The sequence below is a fragment of the Phalacrocorax carbo genome, chromosome 1, assembly GCF_963921805.1.
Source record: "Phalacrocorax carbo chromosome 1, bPhaCar2.1, whole genome shotgun sequence".
Classification (NCBI taxonomy): Eukaryota; Metazoa; Chordata; class Aves; order Suliformes; family Phalacrocoracidae; genus Phalacrocorax; species Phalacrocorax carbo.
In genome coordinates, this window is record NC_087513.1 from 91,993,757 (window position 1) to 92,018,140 (window position 24,384).

The 24,384-nt window shown below is 44.4% G+C and overlaps 1 protein-coding gene across 3 annotated transcripts; it reads right to left on the reverse strand.

Moving 5' to 3' along the window:
- Nucleotides 1-668: 668 nt before the first annotated feature.
- Nucleotides 669-22,630, reverse strand: LOC104052371 (phospholipase A2). Of its 3 annotated transcripts, none has more exons than XM_064466523.1 (5): nucleotides 15,925-22,630; nucleotides 13,118-15,300; nucleotides 9,741-9,906; nucleotides 4,028-4,134; nucleotides 669-903 (listed from the first exon to the last, which is right to left on the reverse strand). In XM_064466523.1, the coding sequence occupies exons 2-5, from the start codon at nucleotides 13,158-13,160 to the stop codon at nucleotides 740-742; spliced, it is 480 nt and encodes a 159-aa protein (XP_064322593.1). In that variant the 5' UTR covers nucleotides 13,161-15,300; nucleotides 15,925-22,630; the 3' UTR covers nucleotides 669-739. The 3 variants fall into 3 exon arrangements, with proteins under 3 accessions (XP_064322593.1, XP_064322603.1, XP_009511926.2); XM_064466533.1 differs by having other exon boundaries at nucleotides 13,118-13,386; nucleotides 15,223-22,630; XM_009513631.2 differs by having other exon boundaries at nucleotides 13,118-22,630.
- Nucleotides 22,631-24,384: the final 1,754 nt, after the last annotated feature.

Genomic DNA, 24,384 nt, shown 5'->3' on the forward strand with positions numbered 1-24,384 from the left:
AATTACTTCTTATTTTAAAGGTGGTAGTCCAAGGTTGTCAGCTGTGCTTCGGAAGAGACAGAGGAGCCTGCCCTCCTGAGCGCCCCAGCTCCCCAGCTGCTATCACCTACCCAAGGAAATGGAGTGTGTTGATTCTGGGGATGCAACAGTGGCTCCCGTCTGTGCCTCTTGGTATAGAGGCTTTTGACCTGTTGGCTTGCTCCAGCCTACAGGCTTGTAACCAAGAGGCAAAGAAGGCCTGCTTGAACATAGCTAGCCTTGGCTGAAAGAATGGGATTTTGGTTTACTCTTGCCAGAAGGAAACGTAGTGTTTCAATATAAGCTCCTAATATCCTTAACAAAAAAGTAGAAGAGGGTCTTCAAAGGCCAGCATATCTTTCAACAGAGATGTTGGGGTTTTTTTTAAAAAAACAGTCCAGCAGAAGTCCCTACATATTTTCCAGATCACGTGCAAATGTGTGGGAGCTGAAGGTCAGGCAATGTGAAAGGACAAAAAAGCCATTTGGTGACGGGTAATGTGCTCTCACTGTGCTGCAGACCGAACCCTCCATTTCTGCAAAAGCAGCAATCAGAGCAGGATCTTATCCTTACTTCAGCGTATATTTTACCCTGTCTCTCCTCCCCATAAACCCTGGCCTGATAGAAATTCTCTCACACCATTATTAGCTCTGGTAAAAGAGGTAAAATTTTATTCCAGCACCTACAGATTCAGAGGGTTAGAAGCAAAGTCCTAAAAATACTATTCTGGCCCCCCATATCTGAAATGGCAGGTGGGATGAGTCTGTCCACATAAAAAGTTTGGCCAGAGGATGAAGAGTGGGTTGTACGGTGCGGCTGCCCAACACTTGGCTGCTTCTTGGTCACACAGGCACACCATTTTTTCACATCGGTCAGTCAGGTTATCTGCAAAAGAAAATGTGAGCGGAGGATGAGAGATTCTGTATCGATGAAGGAAAAAACAGTTTCAAGAGGAACAATTCCCTAATAAAGGAATTCTTAGGGAACAGAGGCTGTGGTAGCAGGAAGAGAGAAGGACAAACATGTCGTGTTGTGTGTGGATCTGACCCTCCCTTTTCCTATCTCCATCGACAAGTCTGACCTTAACTGTGACGAAGAGCATCAAAAAGTAGCAGCTCAATGTAAATTGACAATACTTACAAAAATTTGCCCAGCACAGAGCGCTCCCTGCTTCTAGAGCTGTGCGAACAATGAAGTAAAACTTCAGTGGCCGAAGATTAAAAAAATAATTATTTTTGCTTAGCCTGAGCTAAAAATATTCAATTTTCCTTCAGTCAGTCAACTTCCCTTTTTACTTCTCCCTCTGCAAATCAGACCAATTTCAAAAGAAAAAAATACTGCTTTGAAAGGAAGAGTATCCTGGAGGGACATTCGGAAACCCGAGGGTATAGAAGCACCCACTGGGCATCATTCACTCATGCTCCGTGAGTTGCTCTTACATCTCTTAGATCATGGCAGAGGAGCCAAGGAACTCCACAGCAGGGTCAGGTACCTGATTTTTATGAGTCAGCAGCTAATGAAGCTGATCAAAATCATATGTATGGAACTATTTATAATGCAATTATATGACTACAAGACTAGGTAAGGACCATAAGGAATATCAAAGCAACTAACACAGGTTGCAAATGACTGATTTTGGGTTAATGAACCGAATCCCACCTATAGGTGGGTTAAATGAAGCCGTTGGGCTAATATTATTTCAAAGCACAGTGCCTTGTTTATTTGAGGCTGCTCCTATGGATTATCTATCATACTCTGCACTAGGTAAAGTTTAAAGTGTGACTTCATGCCAGTGCACATGGGCTTTGCTGCAAAAGCAACTGCAAAGAGTACAGGAATCTTTCCAGATTTCACTGGACTTTGCTGGATCAACCCTGTATCTGATATGTAAGAAAAGCCTATATTTCTTAAGCTTTTCTGAAGAGAATCATATGTTTACCAGTAAAAAGTGTTTCAAGGGGGCCACTGATAAGGACTCAGCACTAAGTTTTTTTCCCAGCTACCAGTCCTGCCTGACTTCCTCCTCGCCCTCTGCCCCTTGAGTTCTTCCTATGCTGTGCCAACCACTGTCAGTCTAATGTGGGTACAAGAGCCTGGCTTGGCAGTCATTTCTGTTAAAGCAGAAAATTTTTTTTGAGCAGCCCCCACAACTTAAAGCCGTTTCTATATTCCAGATATTTATCGAATGGAATTTGCCTACACTTGATGGCATATCTGGACTGAAAAATATGGTTTTTGCCAATTTTTTTTCATTCCATGAACAAAACTGCCTAACGGTAGCAAAAGGAGAAGTCCCGGGTAAAATGAGTTTTGGTTTAATTTACCTGAAAATATCTGTGTGATACAGTGCCAGGTAACAGGCATTTACTTCCTCTTCCATAGAAAGGACAGCGCAAGCAGATCTGCTTCTAATGTTTCTGGACGTTGTTACCCTAGGCCCAGCAAACACGCGTGGAAATTTAATTCTTCATCCTTTTGTTTGAATGGGATCAGGCATTATATCTTCACACCTCAGTAACACCTGCTCTGCTGTAGCCTGGGGTAGGAAATTTGCCTTCAGAATGCATTTCTATTGTTCCTCCCCGTGGGGGATTTCAGGGGAAGTGAAGCCTGCTGAGGGCTTGTGGAGAACAGTTGATGGATGCTTCTCAGGCCTTGCCTGGGCATCAGTTAAGGAATTAATGGCATTGGTTTAATGCTTGTGAGCCAGGTTGGAGCAACTGCAGCCCAGTGTGCTCTTATGGGACATACTTTGCACATGTCTCATGGACTTGATGACACATCTCACATCTGCAACTAGGATTGTTCCTTCATAGCAAAAAACAAACAAACAAACAAAACCCAGGATTTTTTTTTTTTCATATAAAAATAGCTAGCAGAAAACATCAGCCAGCTATGGAAATATGGGTAAGTGGGAGGGAGAACAGTTAGAAACTAAAGCAATACATTCCTTAGCCAGCACTTGGTATTTAATAGGTTGTTCTGGCACTGGGAAAAGAGCAACTGAGGATGTGTTGTGCCACATCCTGTATCTGCTGGCACATTTTCAGTTGCTGGAGAGGCTGAGGATGGCACCAGTAGAGTATAGTCTTCTGACAAGGTAGAAAGAGTCTTTTATTGTTCAAGCAAGTAGCTTTGATGCTATGGGGACAAGTTTTACTCTTACATGTTTCTTTTCAAACTTTTGAAGTGTTCTACAATGGATTTTACCATCAGGGACATTTTGGAGACTTAGAAATAGATGTGACAAATTCTAAGACTCAAGTCATCTGGTGTATGTCAAAACAAACTGGTGCGAGCCACTGACGGGCTGTGACTGTGCAATTCAAGACCTTCTTGACTGGGTACCAACTGTAGAGCTGAGCACAGCCTACACTTGCTGTATGCCTGCAGCACTCAAGAGCATTCAATTCTGCAAGCTTCAAAATCCCTGCTGGAGCTCTAGGGCTTTAGGTTGGAGCCCTGTGAGAGGCAGAGATGCAGGATGGTGCCCTATTTAACTTTTCTTGCAGCCATGCATAACAGCTTGTACGTAATGATAAATAAAAAGTGAACAGTCCTGCTGGAGGGAGGGCCAAAACTGCCACAGGAGGACCACCCTTGCAGACCATTGCACAGCTGTGGGAAGGCGACAGGATTAAGCAGGTAATGCAGGAGGGCAGGGGGCCTCCAGAGAGGCATCTGCATCCTTGCCAAAATGAGATGGCTTCTCAGCTCCATGGCACACACTCCCACTCTTCAGCCTGGGGAGGACTGAGGTTACCTGGAATGGGTGGTGCTGGGGTTCCAGCGTTCCTCCCAGCTCCAGCTGGGGACTATGGGCAAGCCTAGAAATCCAGACAAGGGGTGGGAAGAGAGCTCAGGGGATTATGGACATTGCCTAAAGCAGCCTTAAAACCAGGTCAGTATACACTGGTCTACCTCTGAGGCCCACAAAAGCTCTTCGGTCAGCCTACCATCTGCGGAGGAGGGAGTAAAACGAACCCAACGCAAGTAAACTTTTCCTTACCGCACTGCACAGTGTTCTGTTCACACGCCCACTGGTACTGCTGTACCTTGGGGCTGCAACCTTCCTTCTCTGCCTTGTCATAGCAGCAGTCGTGCCTGTGGCAGCACCTGGAAGAGAATAAAAGGTAGAGTTGGGGCGTCCTCCTGCATCTTGCATGTTTTGCTCAGGGGTGTTTGGATGTACTCCAGGAGTGCTCCACTTACGCATCACTCACAACAGCAATGTTTGCCCCAGCAGTCAGTACATCATCTGTTGATGAACCCAGCTTCCTGGCATCTCTTTGAAAGCTCACATGGCTCAGGAGCTCATTAATGCCATATTTGCTCCTATGACCACCCTGCTTCTTCCTCCAAGCTTTTGCCCTCAGAAACGCAGGTATGGTCAATACATGATAATCCCGCACAAAGGGAGCTGAAGCGTTCCTGTGGGATGCATGATCGTGTCTCACTGGCTTAGGCTTAGACCCATCTCAGAATCTGGAGTCAGGATGGTTTTTGCCTTTCTCAGCATCACCAAGCAGCTTCATCTCTTCAGTTCACCTGGACCTGCCACGTGCTTCTTGGCCCATCCAGTTTCTGAGGCTACAAAGTCATCAGCCTCAGTGGTGGGATTCATATAAGTTAATTTCAGATCCCTAAATGTAAACATCTAAGATATCAATCTATACTGCCTTTATGCATGTCTGGAGCACAGTTCATATTGTCATACCGCAGAGAGCTAACATAGGTGAAAAACATTGCATTTGAATGTGCAATTGCTTTTCATTCACCATAGAGGGAGCTGAGGGCGACTAGCTCAGGTGGTGATAACGGCCCTACAGACTAGTCAGTGAGATAATTTCCACTATTGATTACTTCAGAATTTATAGGAAAACTTGACCCCAATTGAATTTTATTCTGGTAATTTAGCAGCTCAAAATACATCAAGAAAAGATTCAGCACTTAGAGAGGTCCTCTGCCAGATAACAAAGGTTGTTTCAACAAAGATGCAAGGCCAGAGGCCTGAGCCGGAGGAGTGAACTGCATTTCCAGAAGCTGTCCCTGAAAGATCATATGGACACTACGCAGAAACTGCTCTACTGATTGGGAAGCATTGAGGCAGGCTGATCTTAGGGGTACATGAAGAACAGACAGCTTTTAGAGAAGTTCTTGCATCCTAGATGTGAATGTCTTCAAGAGGTTGATGAGCTGGTCAAAAGGGAACATGGCTGTGCTGGCTGCCTAGATTACCAAATCCAGTTGAAGACCTTGATTTTTTTCTTCAAGGACTGAGGCCAGTGTACCTGAAAAGCCAATGAAAGTCTGGGATCCATCATTATATCCCTCTGGAAAAGTGGACCAACCCTGCAAGAAGGAAAAAAGTCCCTTGTGCAGGAAGTGGGGCTTCTCTGGGGACCTGACAGAAGCTGCCAGCACCTTACCCAAGAGCTCAGGAACATCACAAACTTCATCACCTGCTGCTGCAGGAGGACAGATATGAGGCCTGGTGGGCTGTGTGGGGTGATAAAGCCCAGGAAAAAAAACAGTTTCTGAAGTGCAAAGAAGATGCAAACTCATTAAATGACTGGAACTAGATCAGGTGAATCATGTTAAAGAAACAACAGAATCAGACCAGTCAGCTCAAATTCAGCCTTCAGGTAAACCCTGTGATTACACACAAGTTGAATTTATTCCAGTGTGTTTTCCCTAATGATTGAGCTCCCTATTTAGTAGTAAAAGGAGGAATTCCGGCCCACAGATGAGTCTGCAAACTAAATGCTTTTTTTTCTCAGCTTGTAGTGATGAAACCTGTGTGATGTTTACAACCAGACTACTCACTGCACTGTGAAACCTAGAAATGTAAGTTAGCAGAGCGGACTAGTGTCCCCCTCCATGCTGCCTCCTCAAAGGACTTCAGAATGGGAATAAGCCCTATGGGATATACCTAGCCAGAAGTTTTCCCATGACAAGTTACAGCAATTGCTGTAATTGAGAAGAGCTTATTCAGCCCAACTGGTTCTGTTGGATATAGCTGCAGTAACAGGCTGTGGGTCAGATCTTTGTTGGTCCAGTAACACCTCACTCCTGGTCTTGTCCTGAAGAGGTTGGAAGTGAAAGGAGAGAAGAACTTCCAAACTTGTAAAAAGTGTGAAAGTCTCAGCTTTCTTGAACGTTTGAGTCCCTATGCCATGTGTCATATGATATGACAGGGATGGACTATGGCACTGAGCTACAACTGGGACATGTGTTGTCTGGAGGAGTTGCTGCAGCCCAGGGCACCCTGGCTAACATGCCTGAAGCTGCCTCATCCATCCTCAAAGGGATGACAGATGGCAGAGCAGGCCTATCATTGACATCTCATATATGGAACACAGAGCACAAGAGGCCATGGTGGAGAGGCATGAATCAGACTGAGCTGAGGCAGAGTGCCAGGTGTAGAAATTGTAGGGTTGGTGAGGTCTGGGGAGTGAATGAGTAGTCAAATTGGTAAAGTTGGTGTCAGTGATGGAGGAGTGTGGGGAGGAGGAACAACGTGGAGGTAGACGGGCAAAGGGAGGAGTTAGAACCCTGTGTGCCAAGGGAATGAAATTGCTCTTCATGGAGAGCCAGAGGGAACAAACAGAAAAAGAGGTAGGAGAAGTGAGAACAGATCTTGGAGGGGGCAAAAGATGGTTTGTGAATCAGGCAAGGACAAGCAAATGAGCACTAGAGAGGTGTACTAGCTAGCTGTGGGAACTTGCTGCTCCTTATCTGGCTTGGCAAAAACAGGGGGATTGCATAAATTCTGCAGGACCACAGGATTTGGGGCACAATTCTGCTTTCCCTTACACCAGTTCCTCCTGATGATGCCCATAACTGCAGTGGGATGTCATGCAGCTTACACCAACACAAAGTGAGGAGACTTTGGCTCCTATTTTACAAACATCTCTTTCAGATGCGTTGAAAGAACTGCCAGGGAATGAAGAGTGAGGAAACCTATCGTTGTCTTTTGCCACCTTCATATGGTCCCCTCCTGTCTGGAAATGCCCCTTCCTGCACCTGGGTCAGAGGTGGTGTTAAGCTTTTAATAACCTGCTAACGCTCAGTTAGACCAACACAAACAGAGTCAGCCAACACTATGGCAAAGCACTGGTCAACAGGTATGGAAAACAAATACAACTATGTCATCTAGTTAGCAATCAACCTATTAATCATGTCTGGGCTATGAGACAGCCCTAATGACTACAGACAGCACTGGCTGCGCCACAGGGATCAGCTGGCCAGACCCCTGCTGCTGAGCAAATGCCATTAAGGTAAGAATTTGTCACGTTGTGTTTTTCGTGTCAACCGCACCGTCACCACTGTGTGTCCTTTTGTTTTGCTTTAACTGAGCAGCTGAGGGGAAATCTTACTCTTCCCTATGATTTTGCCAGGATTTAGATGAGCCATATATGCCACCCTGCCTTTCATGGCATTTGGTGTTTTCAGGGAGATGCTGAGCATCCTCAGGTCCTGCTTTACAAAATGGGTGCTGCAGCAATCCAGGGGAAAAGAAAGGGGAAGGAGAAACAAAACTACTGACTCTATGCAGAAGAGATGCCATTATGCCTTGAAGTGATGGGACTGTGGGAGTGGAACAAAAGAGAAAAGGTAATTACTGACAATGCCACATCAAAGCCAGTGTGTGGAATAAACCTTATAAAAGGATTACCAGCTCGATGGCTTTTTTTCTTTTCCCATAAAGGAGAGGTGCTTAGAAGCACTCTAGCTCTGTCTAGACAGATTGACTGAATTACTCACAAGAAAATTACTCCCCTTCTAAGGGTCTCAGTAGCAAACCTAGAAGTGTCAAGAGGGTAATTTCAAAGAGTGTTTGTCACTCACAGCCAGTAGTTTTGCCACTCTGCTTCTTTATTTTTTAGAATAGCAAATATGGAAAATAATGTGTTCACTTTGATAGGCGTGAGATACTCAAACACACTGATTTTTGCAGTAGTTCTCAGTAACAGATATCAGAAGATTCCTTCAGCAAACATAAAAAGGAAATTTTTAGGGCTAAATCTAGTGGGGCATTGCCCATTCTTCCTAGCTAAGAACCTAACTAAAAACCTTTCTGGTTTTTTTTTGTTTTCGTTTGGGTTTTGTTTTTTTCAGCCAAGCATTGCAGCTAAGGAATAATAATGAACGCATTTAAAGGACCAAACTTCCCGTTACAAACTATCTGGTATTTTGAGGCATTTCTAGTTGCAGAGTCTCATTTTCTGCCCTTAGGGCAAAATCTGTATCCCATGGAAATCAAACAGTAGGAGAAACACTGGCTGATGAACATGTGTCCACATTTTTCTCAGTCTGTTTTTCAGGAGTGCTGACCACTTGCATCTCCCAAAGTCACCTAAACTTGGGGGTCCCTCAGCCTCTGTGAAAACAGCTTTTAGGTGACTCCACTCATCCCTTCAGTAAAATAAGTACTCCAGACTAGTGAAGTCATGTTTTACTTTAAAGGCCTGATTATGAGAGCTGGATAAGGGCTAACAAAAATAATAAACATCGTAAAGACACTGCTGTAGATGGTGATAAGCAGGTCAAGAGGTATTACTGAAAACTGAAAGAAATCTTTACAGCTGAAAGTTATGACACTTTATAGGCAGTTACTCATCATTTGTAAGTCCCACATTGACTCTTTCATTGATGAAATATTTCATAGATACAAAACGGGGATGTGACAAGAGGGCTTTGGGATTGAAACATCTCGCTGCATTAATGAAGACAGCTCCACTAGTTTTAAGGGACACCTGCCCTTTCATGCCCACAGAAGAGTTGGTCTTTAACTTTGGCACCTTTTCTTCATTTTTGTCCCTTTCCCTTTCCTGCCAACTTAGCAAAGTTTGGTTTTGTAGCAATGTGAAGTGTCTCCAACAGCTGGGTATTCTGCAAAGCTCGGTTTCCTTCCCAGGGAGCTACACACTGCCTTCACCCCTGCTAAAAGCAGCGCTTGCTTATGAGTAACACCTGGCCTGTAGACTATAGATAAACAGATAGACTTGTGTGCTCTGTCTCTGAGGTTTCAAACCAAAAAAGGCTTCAAATAACGGGCTCAGTGCACACAAGAGTCCACAATGCTCAAGATTTGCATGTATGCTAATTGCAAAGCAGAAGAAAGAAACCTTTGATTACAACACCTCCTAGACTAATTTCTTTTAGCCTCGGGAATAACAAGCACAGCATCTTCCCCAGTAACCAAAAAAAGGGGAAATAACACCATGCTCTCCTCTGTTGTTGTTCTCCTTGATCAGTGTGAACTAAGAGGCAATGAAGGCAACAGGTTTGATTACTCCTTGCAGTGATCTGGATTTCTTCCGGAGGATAAATGGTGATATTCCCATCACTGCCATTTTCAGGACCAGGGTGAAAAAAACCCTCCAAAATACCTTGATCAGTCCCCTTTTTTTTCAGGCAGGGCTTGCCCTCTGAATAAATATGCAGCTATTTCATTAAATCATATCCTGGTTTCTCCTTTGCCCTCCACCTCACATAGTAAAAGGTCCCAAGACCTTTGGGCTCATCCAGAAGGTGGATAAACCCTCATTCAAACCCCAAGCGATATGTGGGTCCTCACTCACAATTCCCCGGTGCTGTTCATATGTACTAGGTTCCCTCTCTGCAGGGCAGCAACAAATCCATGGGGTCACAGCAGTACCAACAGGGAAGAGCGGGGAGGTCTGCACTGCTTCTGGACACATAGTTGAAGTTCTTACCAGTCTGCTCTATCTTTAGGCCAGCCTTGTCCTCCCAGTCCACAGTAGCATCCGTAGCCAATATATGCCAAGGGAGACCGTCCTGTGCCACATGATATAGCCCCTGCCAATTCGACGATTCCTCGGGTGTGCAGTGAATGGGATTTTCCCAGAACACCTTTCCAAGCTGCAAAGACAGGACATGGTTTCACACAAAGATTAAACATGCCTGACGCTGATTTTCTTAAAGTTCTTAAGGGGGGCATTTTGGTTTTGACTGGTTAGTTGGGTGCAGCCTTGACAATCTAATTAGCCATGACATTCACTCTGCAAAGGGCACTCTGCAGGGGCCTTACCTGCAGGCTGGGATAACCAGGAGGCAGATGCAGAAGTACCCACGCAGGCTGTTTCTGCAGAGGGAGCTTGATTCAGGCAAGACTTACTAGCTCTGGTGCGCTAGTGTGTGGTTGCAGCTGGATTGCACCTGGCAGCAGTGTGCTCAGTTTTGCACACCATGCAGCCTGAGCTGTAAAGCTTTTGCAGGGCCTGTGCCAGCACCACACAGAGCCAGCCAGGCTTCACTGCACCCCGGAGCTCACAAACCTGAGAAAGCGTACTAGCTATGCTGTGGTCCCAAGTGGGATGTGAAGCAGCAGAGGACAAGCACACAATCAGACCTAACCTGGGTTCTACGGAAAAAAATGTGGTTTCTATGTTGCCCAAGATGTCTTACATTATCCAAGTTTCCCCTACAAGTGAGGATATTTTAACACATTCTCCAGAAGGCAAAAAGCTGGCAGTACTATTAATTTGCGTAGAGGGATAGCTACAAGTCCCTGAGCCTGTAAGGTATACTTTGTCAAGGATAGAGTGCCTATGTTAGCCAAGATGTATGTATACCAGCTTTCTTTTGAGAGTTTGGAGGTGCTGGCAACACTTATATCCGCTTCCATTGCTATGTTCCATTTAGGTCATAACATCAGGTTGGCTGCATTAATTTGAGGGGAAAAAAAAAGGAGCTCTGTGTTAGCTGAAGTGAGCTGATGGCCACCCAAACCAGGCTGAACTTTTCTGAGTTAAAAGTCTTTCCAACAGAGTTGTGATTTCACATGTTAATTTGCAACTTTTTTAGAAACCACAGACTCTACCTTGCAGGGACTGTTACAGAAACCAAGAGTACCCTGCCCCTAACATCCAAACCACTGTGATGCTCAGCTACAAATGTTGGTGCTTATCATGTTAACCACAGCACAGGACAGTACATATATTGCCTGGATTTACTGTGAAGGACCAAGTGCACTTTGCACTGATCTGTCCTACATGGCAAAGCTACTCACCAGTATCATCAAACCCCTCAAGACCAATGGCCTAATCCATCCGCTCATCCCACCTGGCACAGCCGCTCCAAAAAGAAAAGCCTGCTGAAATGGAGGGACTTTGCTGCATGCTTGGATGGAGAGGGAGGTAATGCCTGAGAGCTGGGAAATGGCCAGTGAAGTTGCTTTGCCACCTGCCCCCAGCTACTGCAGCACGCTTGACCTCTTCAGTGTTGTGCAAACACGGACTAATTAATCCCCTAAACCACCCAAGAACTCAATACTATTATTAAAACAGTTGCTTTCCTTTTAAAACCTAGCCTCTAATCGCCTTGCTTGGGCTTCTCCCCGCATCTCCTGGGCTGGCATGTCCTCTTAGCCTGATCCAAATGCCAGTAAGGACAAGGAGGGTCTCTCCCCACGCAGGAGAAGGCAGGGCTTTGCTCCTTTTCTGCAGCCTGAGCCCGCAGCAGGAACAAACACTGCGCTCAACCGTTTTCGCCCTGGGGATCGATGCTTCGGGCTGTCCCAGTGCAGGGTTTTGCACAGCCTCCTTATGCTTTCTGGGGCATTCCTCAGGGATTAAATGCACATTCCTGAAAAAGTAACTGCTCTACTCACCTAAACACTACTTGAGTGTTCAGTTTTTGTGCTAAAAACACATCAGATGGGTGTTATGCGAAACTAAAGAGGTGACCTATTTCCCTTGTCTAAAAAGCAGGGCTCCAGAGTTAGAAGGGTGCTCAGCCCTCAGGCACCCCAGGGGAAATCACAAGCAGAGAGTTGCTCAGGATTTTGGGTTAAAAATCTTGCTTTTTCAACCTGTTGCAGTTTGCAGACCCTGAAAATGTTCCGATGGAGACAAAAACTTCTTTGTAAGAATTCAGGCCTCCTGATGAGCAGCCTGCAAATTTTCAGCTGTGTTTTGCTGACCTCTTAAGCCAGGACTGATGGACTTGTTCTATTGGCCACTGGCTGAAAACAGCTGAGGCTGGTCTAAGGTAACTGTACCTCACCCAAAAGAAGAAAGGCCATTCTTCTTTTGGGGATATCTCTGAGGATCAAGGAACTGTAATTACAGTGTGGAGCTGCTCATGAAATTGGAGAGAAAGCCCCAAAGGGAATTAAGTCCAAAAGACTCAATTAGTGTGCTTAGGGCTGCATGCTCTGCAAGAGCTTGAAATAACATGGGCATCCAAGCAGCCTCTGATGTTCCTGTTTTGTTCTTTGAAAGATGGCTGGGTTTTGACCCCACGGTGGGTCACTGCAGCTGAGAGGTCAGCCCCAGCAAGTACCTTTCAATATTCATGTACGTGGCTAATAACTTGACCAAGAACTGAAATTGCTTTTTCTATGCTGTGCAGCCAAGTCAACGCAGCTGGGAAAGCCTTGAAAAGTCTGAGTCTCCACAGCAGCCTGCATTTAGCCACATCTCCCATTAGGAGCACATCCAATCATTAGTTATACTACTAATGGGGCACCTTAGCAGAGAACATACCTGCAGGGAGGTGAGTGGAGGTGGATCTGACAACTTACACTTTCTATTTCCTGCTTAAATGGACAGCCTTTGCTGTAGATTAAGGCAAGGTTTTGTTTTTTATTTTAAAACTGTATTGCAGGTATAACCTCAGACCTGCCGGTTTACTGTCACGTTGTCTCTGTGTGTAGGGGCTTTATGTTAGCAGACATTGATGTGTTTTTTTTTTATTTTAAATTACTTTAAATTCAGGTAAATTGAAAACTGCTGACTCCACGGTCACTGGTATGAAAAGAGGGTATTTCTATGAAGAAACACAGACGCCGACAACCATGTAGCAAAAAACTATCCAAAAGGAAAAATGATCCATGTTTATACAGCCCCAGCTATGCAAACCGCCAGGGAAGCAAAGCGGGCAGGCAGCTCACTTACACAGCCCCTCGCAACACATTTGAAAAAGAGTCAAGCAGTGCTTTTTTTTCTCACTTGGTCAAACCACATCAAAGTGCCTGCCATGAAGCAGGCAAAGCTGACAGCAAGGGGACAGGCTGTCCCCGGATGGGGGTAGGCATGGGAAGGGAGAGGGACCGAGAGGTGGTACTCACCTGCCTGAAGCAGCATCAGCATCAGCAGCAGGCGGGAGCCCATGCTCCTGAGCTCCTGTACACCAGTGTGCAGCTACTGGGACAGCTGACAGCACCTCGCCACACTGCCAAGTGAGCCGAGGTGTGGGTGTGCTTAACAATCCTCCCGGGCTGCTGCTCCAGGGTTTATATAGACATGGCTCCGCACCCATCTGAAGTGAAACATCCGCTTCTGTGATGTCCCTGAGCCCCAGCCTGGGTCCAGTCCGTCCCCCGCCGTGGACTCCTTGCTGCGCAAGGAGAGGGCGAGGGCTGGCTCTGTTTGCCCAGCATCGCCTTTGGGAGGGAGGGGCTGCTGGGAGGGCATTAGGCTGGCGGTCCCTGGGACAGACCCAGACACCCAGGCACTAAGCTGGGCTCCTTCTTTAAGCTGTTTGCTTACAGACCCTGGTTAACCTCTGAGTAGCTGTGGAAAAGCGAAGCCTGCAACGAGGCTTTCTGCGGCTTGGGCTCATTGCTGTGGCGTTCCCCTGGCAAGGATTTTCTCTTTTTATAGATGACTCTTTCCAGGGTAATTTTTTTTATTATTTTATTTTAAGACTGATTATTTTTCATGTTTAAAAAAGAAGAGACAAAACTATAAAAATCCAACAGAAAGAATACTGTTAGGTGCAAGTATCTAATTATACACTGACCAACAGAGCTAATTCTGCGCCACTCCCAAGGGAAAAATACCCTGTTGGCCTGTTGCTGCACCTGACTGAGACCAATTGATTTCTTGAAGACTCATCAGTATGTGGGTCCCAGCCATGGCAACAGACCAGTGGTTGGGGACAGTCTTTTGGCGCCAGCTGTGCTCTGGTCACACCAGGCAGCTGGATCGGCAAGGTGGATCACAGAGCCTCCGCGTCTGCCATGGCCATGGTTATTTTGCCTTTGGCATTGAAACAGCTTCACCCAGCCCTCCAGAGCTTTAAAACTCCTGACTTGCTTGGTACAGCAGCCATCTGCCTTGTTGGGGGCTAAGCATCTGCCCCTTCCCTGGTGCGGGCATGGTGGGCAGGGCTGGCTGCTCTGCTGGGAGGGAGAGGAGGGGAAGAAGGCTGCTTGCCCCTTCCCATGCACAGGCTAGGTGCTTCTCAGCAGCACCCCACAGTAAAGCTGTGCCTCCCTTCTTAACGGCACAGTTTTAAATATTTGCTTGCTAAATATTGGTACTCGAAACAAAGGTCAGCAGCGAGTCGTTTATAGGGCTGCCTTCTGTTGAATTTTCAAGATACAGTGTATATCGGGTGCCTTTGATACAGGGCCAATGAGACAGCAGAATTGGGTAAATCTCATGACAACTGTAAGTCTGAAATCCCCTGCCCATCACAGCCCCTGTGATGGGCTGTGCGCTGGCAGCAGGCAAGGGAGGAGGGTGAGGTGAGCACACCACTCACGCAGCTGCTCCGTGCCTCAACTGCTCTGCAACATCAGAGGGACCCAGGAGGAGCTGCGCAGCTTACACCTCCTCCCTTGGAAACTCCCTTCAATGATTATACATTTACACAAGTAATAATGCCAAATTCTATGTACGTGAGCTGTTGCTGGCTAATATTTAACCTCAAGAATATAAGTTTGCAGAAGGAGGATGCTGTAAGGTGGGTGTGCTGTATTCGAGGGCTCTGTGGATGGAGGTTCTCAAAATGGGAAGTGAAAAGAAGTTAGGTTTTAAGTCACTGTGTGCCTATCTGAACAAGATGCCCTGTTAGAGCAAGCTCCAGCCCTGACAGATACCTGGCAGGCCACGTTCTTAAGTGGGGACCAAGGGGGAGGTGTCAGGAACCTCTGCAGATGCTTTACAGAATCCCAGGGTCCTCGAGCCCAGCGAAATGCCTTTGAGTGCTCATAAGAGTCTGCTCTATGACTTGAATTTATCAAAGTAATTTCGGTTTGAAACATACTTTTAATCTTCTTCTTTCAAAGACTTCCTGAATTACAAACCCGATCAAAAAAGGTATTATGAACTTTCGGACCACAGTTTAATTTTATTCTTCCCTTTCTCACAGCCCCCTGCCCCCCAAATAATAGATGAAGGTTCTCTTGCCCATTCAGCAATAAATACAAAATAAAGAAACACAGACCCCTTTGATAGCCAAATGTATCTGCAATGCTGGAAGACGACTTCTGCAGGATATTAGGGAGGGAAGCCCAAATGCAACCTTAAAATGGAAAGCAGAATTAGCGTATTATTTCCTTATGATTATTTCACCTCGCTGACTGGTCAAGTCTGTTATTTATCTGTGCAATTACTGATTAAGTTAAACAGCATATTTATTAAATAGTATTAAGTGCTAATCGTGGTCTTACTATATTATGGTGAGTGGGCTGGGATCATGAGGGCATTTTTGTTACTGCTTAGGGAGACAAAATTAATTCCCTGATCCCGCTGCTTCACGCGCATTTTGTATGTAAACTGATTGAGCTCCATTTTTCACTGGTAGCAAGAGGCAGCACACGAGGGTGTTGGATATCATCTCAGCAAACGCAGCTATATTGGAGCACTGGCTGTCCAAAACTGCATAGGGAATAAATGTACTTTGAGCCTCAGGACACTTGTATGGGGCAATCAGTCCATACTGTTGGAGGGCTATCTCTTCAGATGAACTAGCTCTGTCAAAAACAGAGTTCCTTTGGTTTGCACCACCATAGCAGCTGGCTCTCAGGGATGATACTACCTCATGCTTATGGGGGCTCCTTATTGTTGAAAGACACTATTAGGGAAAAGTTTTCAGCTGAAGGAGAGAAGAATTCATAAGGACTCTACATTTTTTAATGATGTTTACCCAAGCTGTCAGATGTTATTGTAGAAGCTGGGCTGTCCTTCATCCCACAGAGGCTGTTCTTCCTCAAATGAAATACCCAGTCATCTCTGTGGATGTCACTGCCAACTGCAAGAAGAGGTCTCTGGTCAGCACCAGCAGATTCAATGATGTGTTTGCTGGCCAGGAGAAGGGCTTTTCCCACGAGGGGCAGAGGAAGCTTTCCTGCAGTGCTATGGGCTTTAGAGGTTCCCTAAAGGAACTGCTCCCGCAAAGACTGCTGCTTTACAGGAGGATGGATAAAGACACTCAAGGATACAATATGACAGTTTGGGTAGTGGGAGCTGGAAGAGAAAATCCGTTCTAAAGGGAAACAAACCCAACATTACCTGTTTAGAGGAAAAAAAACCACCCATATCTAAGACTTCCACATGATTTGTGGTTACATAACCAGTTATAGAAGCAATGGAGTTAATACAACAACATATTAAGTAAACACTCTGATTTAATATCGGCTTGCACGGAAGGTCTCTCCATGCTTTAGTGATGACACAGCCTAGCAAAACTTCCATGAGAAAACCAACATTATTATTATTTTCAGTTTATAACTCAGCCCCAAAATAAAAGTTTTAAGAGTGGCTACTGGTTTGAGGGTGTCCAGTATGTATCTCCTTAAGCTTCAGTTCTGCTGTGCACCGGGTCTCATACTGATGGTGACATTTCTGAATAGTGAAGCTGGATGGCTCCAGCCTGCAGCACCCTCTCAAAGTCAGTGCTTGCTTTTGTCTGTAGTCAGTCACACACCCACAACCATCCTCTGGTGGCAAAGAAGTAAGGCCACCTCTCTCAGGCTTTTACTGTGGCAGTTTTCTCCCAGCACTGTCTCAGAAGGTGCTGTCTCCTGAGCTGACTGTGTGGTCCCTCCCCTCAAAAGTAATTTCCACATGAAATTTCCTGTGTTTGGGATAAAGGAACTGATGGATTGTTGAAGGAGGGGGGTGATGTGAGATGCTGAGGGAGCAGTATTTTCCTCCTTATTATCCACTGCTGGATGCTGGGTAAACATTGTGGGCCACATGCTAGGGAAGAGTTACACCACCCTGGCAGGCTCCTTTCCCTCCTCAAGGCTGCCTCTGGCCCTCATGAGGATCTGTTACCCCTCAAACTCCATTCATGACACACAAAACCCAGAGCTGCATCCCTTCACATATCCCTTCCCCAAGGCATGGGGAGAGGAGACACAACCCATGGAATAAATATGGGGTGCAGGTGTCCCTTCCTTGTCCTCCTGCTCTCTCATTAGGCAGAGAGAGGTTGTGAGGGAGTACAGTTGCTGCGTGGGGGGACTGGCCCACCTGCCTTGTTCTCTCATCACTGGAAATGTCAAGACTTTTCTGACTTTAACAGACTTCCCACCCCAAGTATTGGTGACGCTGTCTTTAACGCTCAGACCTTCAGAAGTATCCATTTCCTAGTCTGGTCTGCCTGTAACTCCCCTTTTGCTGCAGAGCAAGCAGTTGTTCTGCTGCCTGCAGGACAGGCTCACTCAGGAACAGAGAGGCTCTCGCTTCTGCACTTGCCATCTCACACTTCTTTCCTTCCACCTTTTGTCCCAACTTACCACTTTTACCTACAACATCATAAATAGCTTGAAGACTCACACTGGAACTGCCTCAACCTCAGGTACCACCAGAGAAAAGTGTTTTTTTGTTGCAGCCCTCCATTCATAACAGCAGTTGGTCCTGTCTAGGTCATGGAGCACTTGGGAGCTCTGAATCTTCCACTTTTAAAAGGACAGGTAATTAGAGACTTCCTGAAAAAAAGTAGATATACATTACACTACCTCCACCCCGTTATCCAGATTGCTTTATTAGGATGCAAGCAGTGTACAGGGGGTATTCCTATTCCTACAGGAAACGTGAAATCAAGCAGGTGCTACTATGATGGTTCATGATTTGCTTTCCTGCAGCCCTGTTGAAGGCTGGCCATGAGCTCAAGGCTACCACTGCAGATTTATTAGGAGGGGCACTGTAGAACAAGGGTTTAGCTGTTCTCTTTTCTTGACATCAACCAGTGCTGCATATAGCAAGTTTTTAAGCATTCCTGGAATCCCTCTGCTGTTCGTCAGGCTAGGCTTTTGTTAACCCCTACAGAGACATACAATTAAGCTTATATTTATTACTCTATTGGGAAAGTCTTCCTTACCATTTCCCCAATCACAATCTGAATTATCAAGCCCAAGTTCAAATACTGTACTCTGTTTAGACAGTTAATATTATTTCAGGGGCCCTTCAAACCCTCTCTCTTTCTATACATGTGTACATCCCTGCACCAACGCTCATATTTTCCACCACTACCTTGTTTTTGTTTCATGACTCATCACCTATTCACTGCTGTGGAAATGGTTGTCTCTGGGTTTCATACTTGGTATACAAAAAGTGTTAGAAAAAAAGAAAAGGAAAAAACATTGGGCTAGTCAAAAGAGCTCCACGTTTCAGGAGGAAAAGAGGAGACAGCTCTGCAATTTGTGCTGCTGTGGAGGCAATGCTCTGAGCTGGTCACTGCGGTCACCTAGCTGGTTTGTGCTTCTTTCCTTTCTGACCAGTCCCCAGCTGAGGGCATGCTGTGTGTATTACATCTCGTCTTCAGGCTTTGTGCTTTTAGTGGGTAACTGACCACACCTCCAGTCCCAGTGCCAGTCCTTTTCTCCCTCACATGACAAGGATTTATCTGATCAAAGCCTGTACCTTTGTGCCCAAGGAGAGGTTACGAACAGCCCTCAAGTGAGGAACTGCCAATGTGGGAAGCTCCCAGCCCCAGAGACATCTCCTCAATTCCCAGTAAAACTGCCTCTTTTATGCTGAGCAAATAATCCTAACAAGGCATTTTGGTTATGATTTCATGTAGTCTTTTGCTTACTAGTATAGGGAGATTTCAAACTTTATCTGGCTCATTTGACTGTTTCTCACACCAGTCCTGGTACTTACAGTAAACTTAAGACCACACTGAAGGACATAACGTAATTAAAACTGTAAGTGCTAATTTATCATTAATATGCTGTTGGTTGTGATATGGTAGAGTGAGATAGCAGTCTGTACCTGCTAAAATGCCTTATCACTTCATTGTTACTCAGCACCTCTTGGGAATTCAGGAGTTCACGCAGTTCCCGGAACACCAAGAAAGTGACTACAAGAAGAATGCTTGTAAAGTTAGCAGGAAAAAGATCTGCAGTGATAAAGTAGTGGGTAAATTCATACAGGGTGTTTGGCCTTCTGGGCTAGGCAGCAAAGAGCAGGCCAAATAGCCCTAGTTAAAATGGCGACATTCAACTTCAGTATCTTTTCCCACAGTTAAGCCACTCATCCTTCCCACTTCTCTGTAGTACATTTGGAAGTTGTGTATTTTCATGTCTCTCTTTCTATCTTGTCCCCATGTGTATATCCCACTGGACATCAAGTCCCTGATCTCTATCATGGTCATATTTGCACAGTAAGCAGCATCTGTCTCTGCCTGGAGGCATTCTTCTCCTTCCGAACAGCTCCAATATGCATTGCAATGAGCTCCTGAACTTTCTGGTATAAGATTTATTGAAGGTGTGAGTATTTTCTTAAGCTATGCTATACTGGACAATCAAGCCATAGTGATATTTTGAAACACATAGGAAGATGAAGCTTCTCTTCTCTCCAGTCAGAAGAACAAGTGTGAACACTGGTAAAGCTCATGCCACTTCTTTGCCCACTCATAATTTCTTCCTTGCTTCTGCCTGGAAATTGTCTCACAGATAGCTTGACTGATATTTACTCCTACTTCTGTTGGACTGAGGACATAGGTTTGGTTGGTTCTCAAATTCTCCTGTTGGACAGCCAGCATATTACCATATCACAAGAGCTACAGTCGTGTGGGCTTTTTGTGGTGACTTTTCCTGACTTGTGCCATAGGCTCTGGTGATGAGCAGGTCCGCCAAGTATGATGTTGTGCTTATTCCTCAGACATTTTAGTTTTGCTTTGTTGGCTCCTTCTAGGAGACACAAGAATCATTCCACCAGTTGTCCTCAGTCATACAAATTTTCATGGTAGATGATGTTCTAATATAGCAGCTACTGTGCTGTGAGGGTTCATATATTCCCTAAATCAGGTCTCCAGGGGCATTCTCAACCCCTCCTCCCAGTCACTAGTGTTCTTAAGGGAACACTCTATCCAAATTGTTGATACTCCTTTTTGCACCAGATTGTAAAAATATAGTGGCTTTTCCCCAAATCAGATCATATTTCTTTCATGGCATGCATCAGACAATCAACTCTTTAGGGAGTTCTGCTTAAATTGTTTGAGCCTAGGCAAATATGCATCTTGGCTGAGTTTCCTAGGGCTGTCAGAGGTGGCCACCTGACTCTATGTAATTCAGGACAAGGATACTGTCTATTTGCTTAATTTCTTCAATTGCTTTAGAAATACTGTTGGTTTTTTCTTCTTTTTCCTTCAGTAAGTGGTCTGTAAAGCTCTGCCAGATTGAGTGACACAAGCAGCCTACTTTTTGGAGTAACTTATCCAGGAGATGTTATTTGTCGTCTTTCTAAAACATTGTAATTTTTTGCTATCCTCTCTTGCACAGTGCTGAGCACCTCTTCACACATTCAACCACTGCCAAATTGCGCGTTTGGTGCTTTGTTCCCTGTTTGTACAGGAAGCATTTTTCCTGAGACTACTCCTGAATTAAGTTTTGCTTATCTGCACTACGTTAACACCAGATATGACCAAAGTATTGTTTTCCGAGTCACTACTCCTTTTCTTTAAAATAAAGTATTTCTTTCTTTTTTTTCCCCTCTGTGTACCATTTCTGGCTACAATTACTGTACTTGGCCGGTAATAGAACATTTATGAATTTGCATTGCTTCAAGTCTGAGTTTGCATCAAGTCTGGGAGATTGCGTCAAGTCTGAGTTTTTGCTCATCGCCTTAGTTCTGTACTTGTGCGTTTATTTTTCCTTGTATACTCAGGGCTCCCTTGTGCTATTTGACGAAGTATCTCTGTACCATCATACAGAGCTGTAACTGGAAGCCTGATATTAACAGGCTAATGGCAGGGTGCATTGTGAAAAAGTAAGGATTGGAAACGTTCAGCTGTCTGACACTTTCCCTTCACCAATATTTTCATAAGTCTTCACAGGATAAAGCCTCAGACAAGGTAATCTGTCAACCACAATGCGCTATGACAATGTGCAAAGCAATGTAATCCTAGAGATTAAATGTGTTGGTGCGGTGATCTCTGGGGAGACATTTCTCCTACCTAGAACCATGTACAAAGATTTTCTTCTCAAAAACAAAACCTCAAAACAAAACAAACCCCGTAAGCTGAAAAACCACAACACAGTTTCAAAACGAATTTCCTATACCACTGACTCTAGGTAAGCAACAAAGCCCCAAAGTTTCTCCTTGTTTTTCTTCAAGACATAGGGCATGATTTTGGAACAAAATTAACATCTGACACTAAAATCTTAAACTGGTATTTAAAGCCCTTAAAAGTGTGATCTGGTCATACCAGAGTTGAACTCACAGCATTTCCTTGTAACTTTTGAATATGAGAGCTACTGCATCAGCTTCATACACCTCAGCTTCATATACCCACAAAGCACATAAAATGCCCGCCACCCTACCATTGAGATGCTAGCAACTGTCTTCAAATTTGATTATTTGCAGTTGGACCCGGCTCTTCTCTCTGGCCTCAACTGCTCATGATTTTAACGTACTTACCTCTTTATTACTCTTCCTGTTTGTTAAATTTTGTCACTGTGAGAAGATTTGTGCAGTGTTCAATAACATGAGCCGGAAAGAGTTCCAAGAATTTATCTGAGAGAAACCATTTGTAGGCTGGAAAAAACCTTACTTAAAAATAAAGACATAGAGAACAAAGGGGAGCTCAAGATTGGAGCATCTCTGATAAGACACAATGAATTCAGATAGGGAAGAATCTGTTGTTAGAAACAAGTTATTTTCTATTTGAAAGATAACTAATTATCTCTTAGAAATCAGTAACAATGAAGAAATCTTGCTTAACTAACCTCATTTTTAGAGGCAAATTTCAAAGAAGTTTTTGGGCAACCAGCCGACAAGTACTTCTGTGTGAAGAAGCTCAAGAAGAATACTACCTCAGTACAGATATTAATGTATCACTAACAGGAAGATACCTTCTTTCCTGCAAGGCCAGGGGGAATATAAGCTTTATTTTTTGCAGTTCAGACTTATTTTCCAAATCTTGCTTTTGTCAAGTTCTCTGTCATCTCTTACTTCTGATGCTTTCCCTTGATCGCTTTCATTTCAGCCTGACTCAGCATAACAAACATCAAAAAGAAGTCTCATTGCATATCAAACATCTGCTTTTCTTCTCCTACTTATGACAATTTTTTTAACATCACTCCATATGAACTAATTCATCAATGCATAAAAGAGAGCAATGCTAGGCTACAGACAATAGGTATGTGTAGTCTCATTTTGCCCTTACAGGAAACGCAGTAAATGGGACAGCAATCTAATGTGAAATATATTGTGAGGAGTGAATCAGTAGGTGATTCTTCATGACAATAAGTGACTGACTTCCTTAATATGCTGCACCAAGGTTCAAAACAGTTATATATATCTGTGACCGTGAATTTTACAGACCAGATCTACAGGCATCACTCAGGTGTCTGCAGGATGTCAAGATTAGTCTTTGTTCTAAAACCAGGAGAATCAAGTCCCAATGCATTTCATTCATCCCTTGCAAAATCATCTAAATGAGTCCCAATACACAATATCTCTCATTCACAGTGACATCAATGCTTTAAAATGAAGGGTAAGATGGTCATGAACTGTAATCTAGACAAAGGACTATTTTGTTTAGTAAGTACTCAGATGGTGATGCTTCCTCCAGTGGAGGCACTAACAGAGTCCCTGTCCTCTGTGAGGCCTCTTTACAGGAAACTTGTTAAGAAACAGTATTTCAGCAACTATGGCTTGAACTGGCCAATAGATTCTAAAGGGGAATGAAGGACAATAATCATCAATACATAGACATCCATAAATTTTTTCAGGTTTGTCTCACTTAGAGACTAGATAAAATAATCCCCAAAATAAATACACCTCAGATAAATACAATAAATGAAAATATTAGGAAAGTCTGCATAAGTGACTTTTTGGAACACATCTTGAGCCAGTGCCTCAGGCGAAACAAGTAGTTGGATCTTCACTGAATTTCACAATGTTCATGTGCGGGTCCATGCTCAATTACCTTTTCTGGCATTTGTATTTCACAAATTCTGTGACAGAATAAGCCAAGAAAGTTCCTCAGAGATGGTATCTCTTGATAACACTCAGCAGATCAGCGCTCAGGTAGGTGGAATTTTTACTGGAGATGGTTTGAACAAGTAATATAGCAGTGTAGGGCTGGAAGGGACAAATAATCATCTAGCTCAGGATCAAGCATGCCTAGGCCAGGATTTTCTTCCATCCATCACCTCAGTTCTCCTTTACCACAAACTAAGCTAGTTACCTCTTTTCCTGTCACCACTGGATGTGGGGAACTGCTAGCCATTGTCTGTGTCAATTCCTTTTGTAAAAAACGTTACTTACCCCACCCAAAGAGTCCTACCTTCTGCATAATGCCTCCATTGTTCCCTGTCTTATAGGTTATGGTTTCTAAACCTTCTACAGGTGGTGTTCACTCCTCTCAGGATACCCCCAACTATCTACAACTTCAACACACAACATCAGCTAAGGCTGAACACGGTCAAGTGAAAAAAAATTATTTCCTGCACCTTTTGTGCATCTCCCGGGTTACTACATCCCAGAATAGGAAACCTACAGAAAACATTACCTTTGCCTGAAATTAATCTTCCTGAATCTTCAGTATTGGTGACTTCCTTTGTCCCACTTATTTCTCACTGCTTCAAGTAACTCTCAGAATTTTTCCTTGGGTCAGGGAGCTTGAAATTAGTGACACCTTTGTTGAAAATCTTTCTTTTCTGTAAGAAGACAAAGGTGACTCCCATAATTTCTAGGAACTCTAGCAGTTAATCTAAAAATTACTGGTAATAAAAGAAAAACCTGAGTTGAATATATGATGTAGCCCCTGAAAAATGGGGAAAAACATTTCCCACAAACTGTCTTTACCTATAGACCAGAAGCTTTGCATTGTGTATGATGGCACCACAGGGGTTTTCTTTACTGCAAATCAGTAGATCCCTGTTTCCTTGCCAGCTTGTTAAACATGAACAATGCCCAAATATCAAGAAGCTGTCAGTTACCTGCTGGCACCTCCTGGGGTGAAGATGACCCAGGGTAGGAAGCGTAACAGCAGACAGCTGGCAGGAACAAGAGCTCCTTTAGCCCAGACAGTACTACATAAATCTTCTACTGAAAATTAAGATCTTATTTCTCATTCTGTAAACACTGGATGCAGAGAATTTAAACCTGTCTTGGGTTTGTGTGGCAAGGCTTTGGAAGCAGGGGGGCT

What these genes read in the sequence shown, in the direction of transcription:
- LOC104052371 (XM_064466523.1), bottom strand. Translation starts at nt 13,160, where the DNA reads ATGGGCTCCCGCCTGCTGCTGATGCTGATGCTGCTTCAGGCAG. An exon ending in GCTGATGCTGCTTCAGGCAG is followed by an intron (nt 9,907 to 13,117) that starts GTGAGTACCACC and finishes CTGTCTTTGCAG; the next exon opens with CTTGGAAAGGTGTTCTGGGA. An exon ending in ACAGAACACTGTGCAGTGCG is followed by an intron (nt 904 to 4,027) that starts GTAAGGAAAAGT and finishes TTTCTTTTGCAG; the next exon opens with ATAACCTGACTGACCGATGT.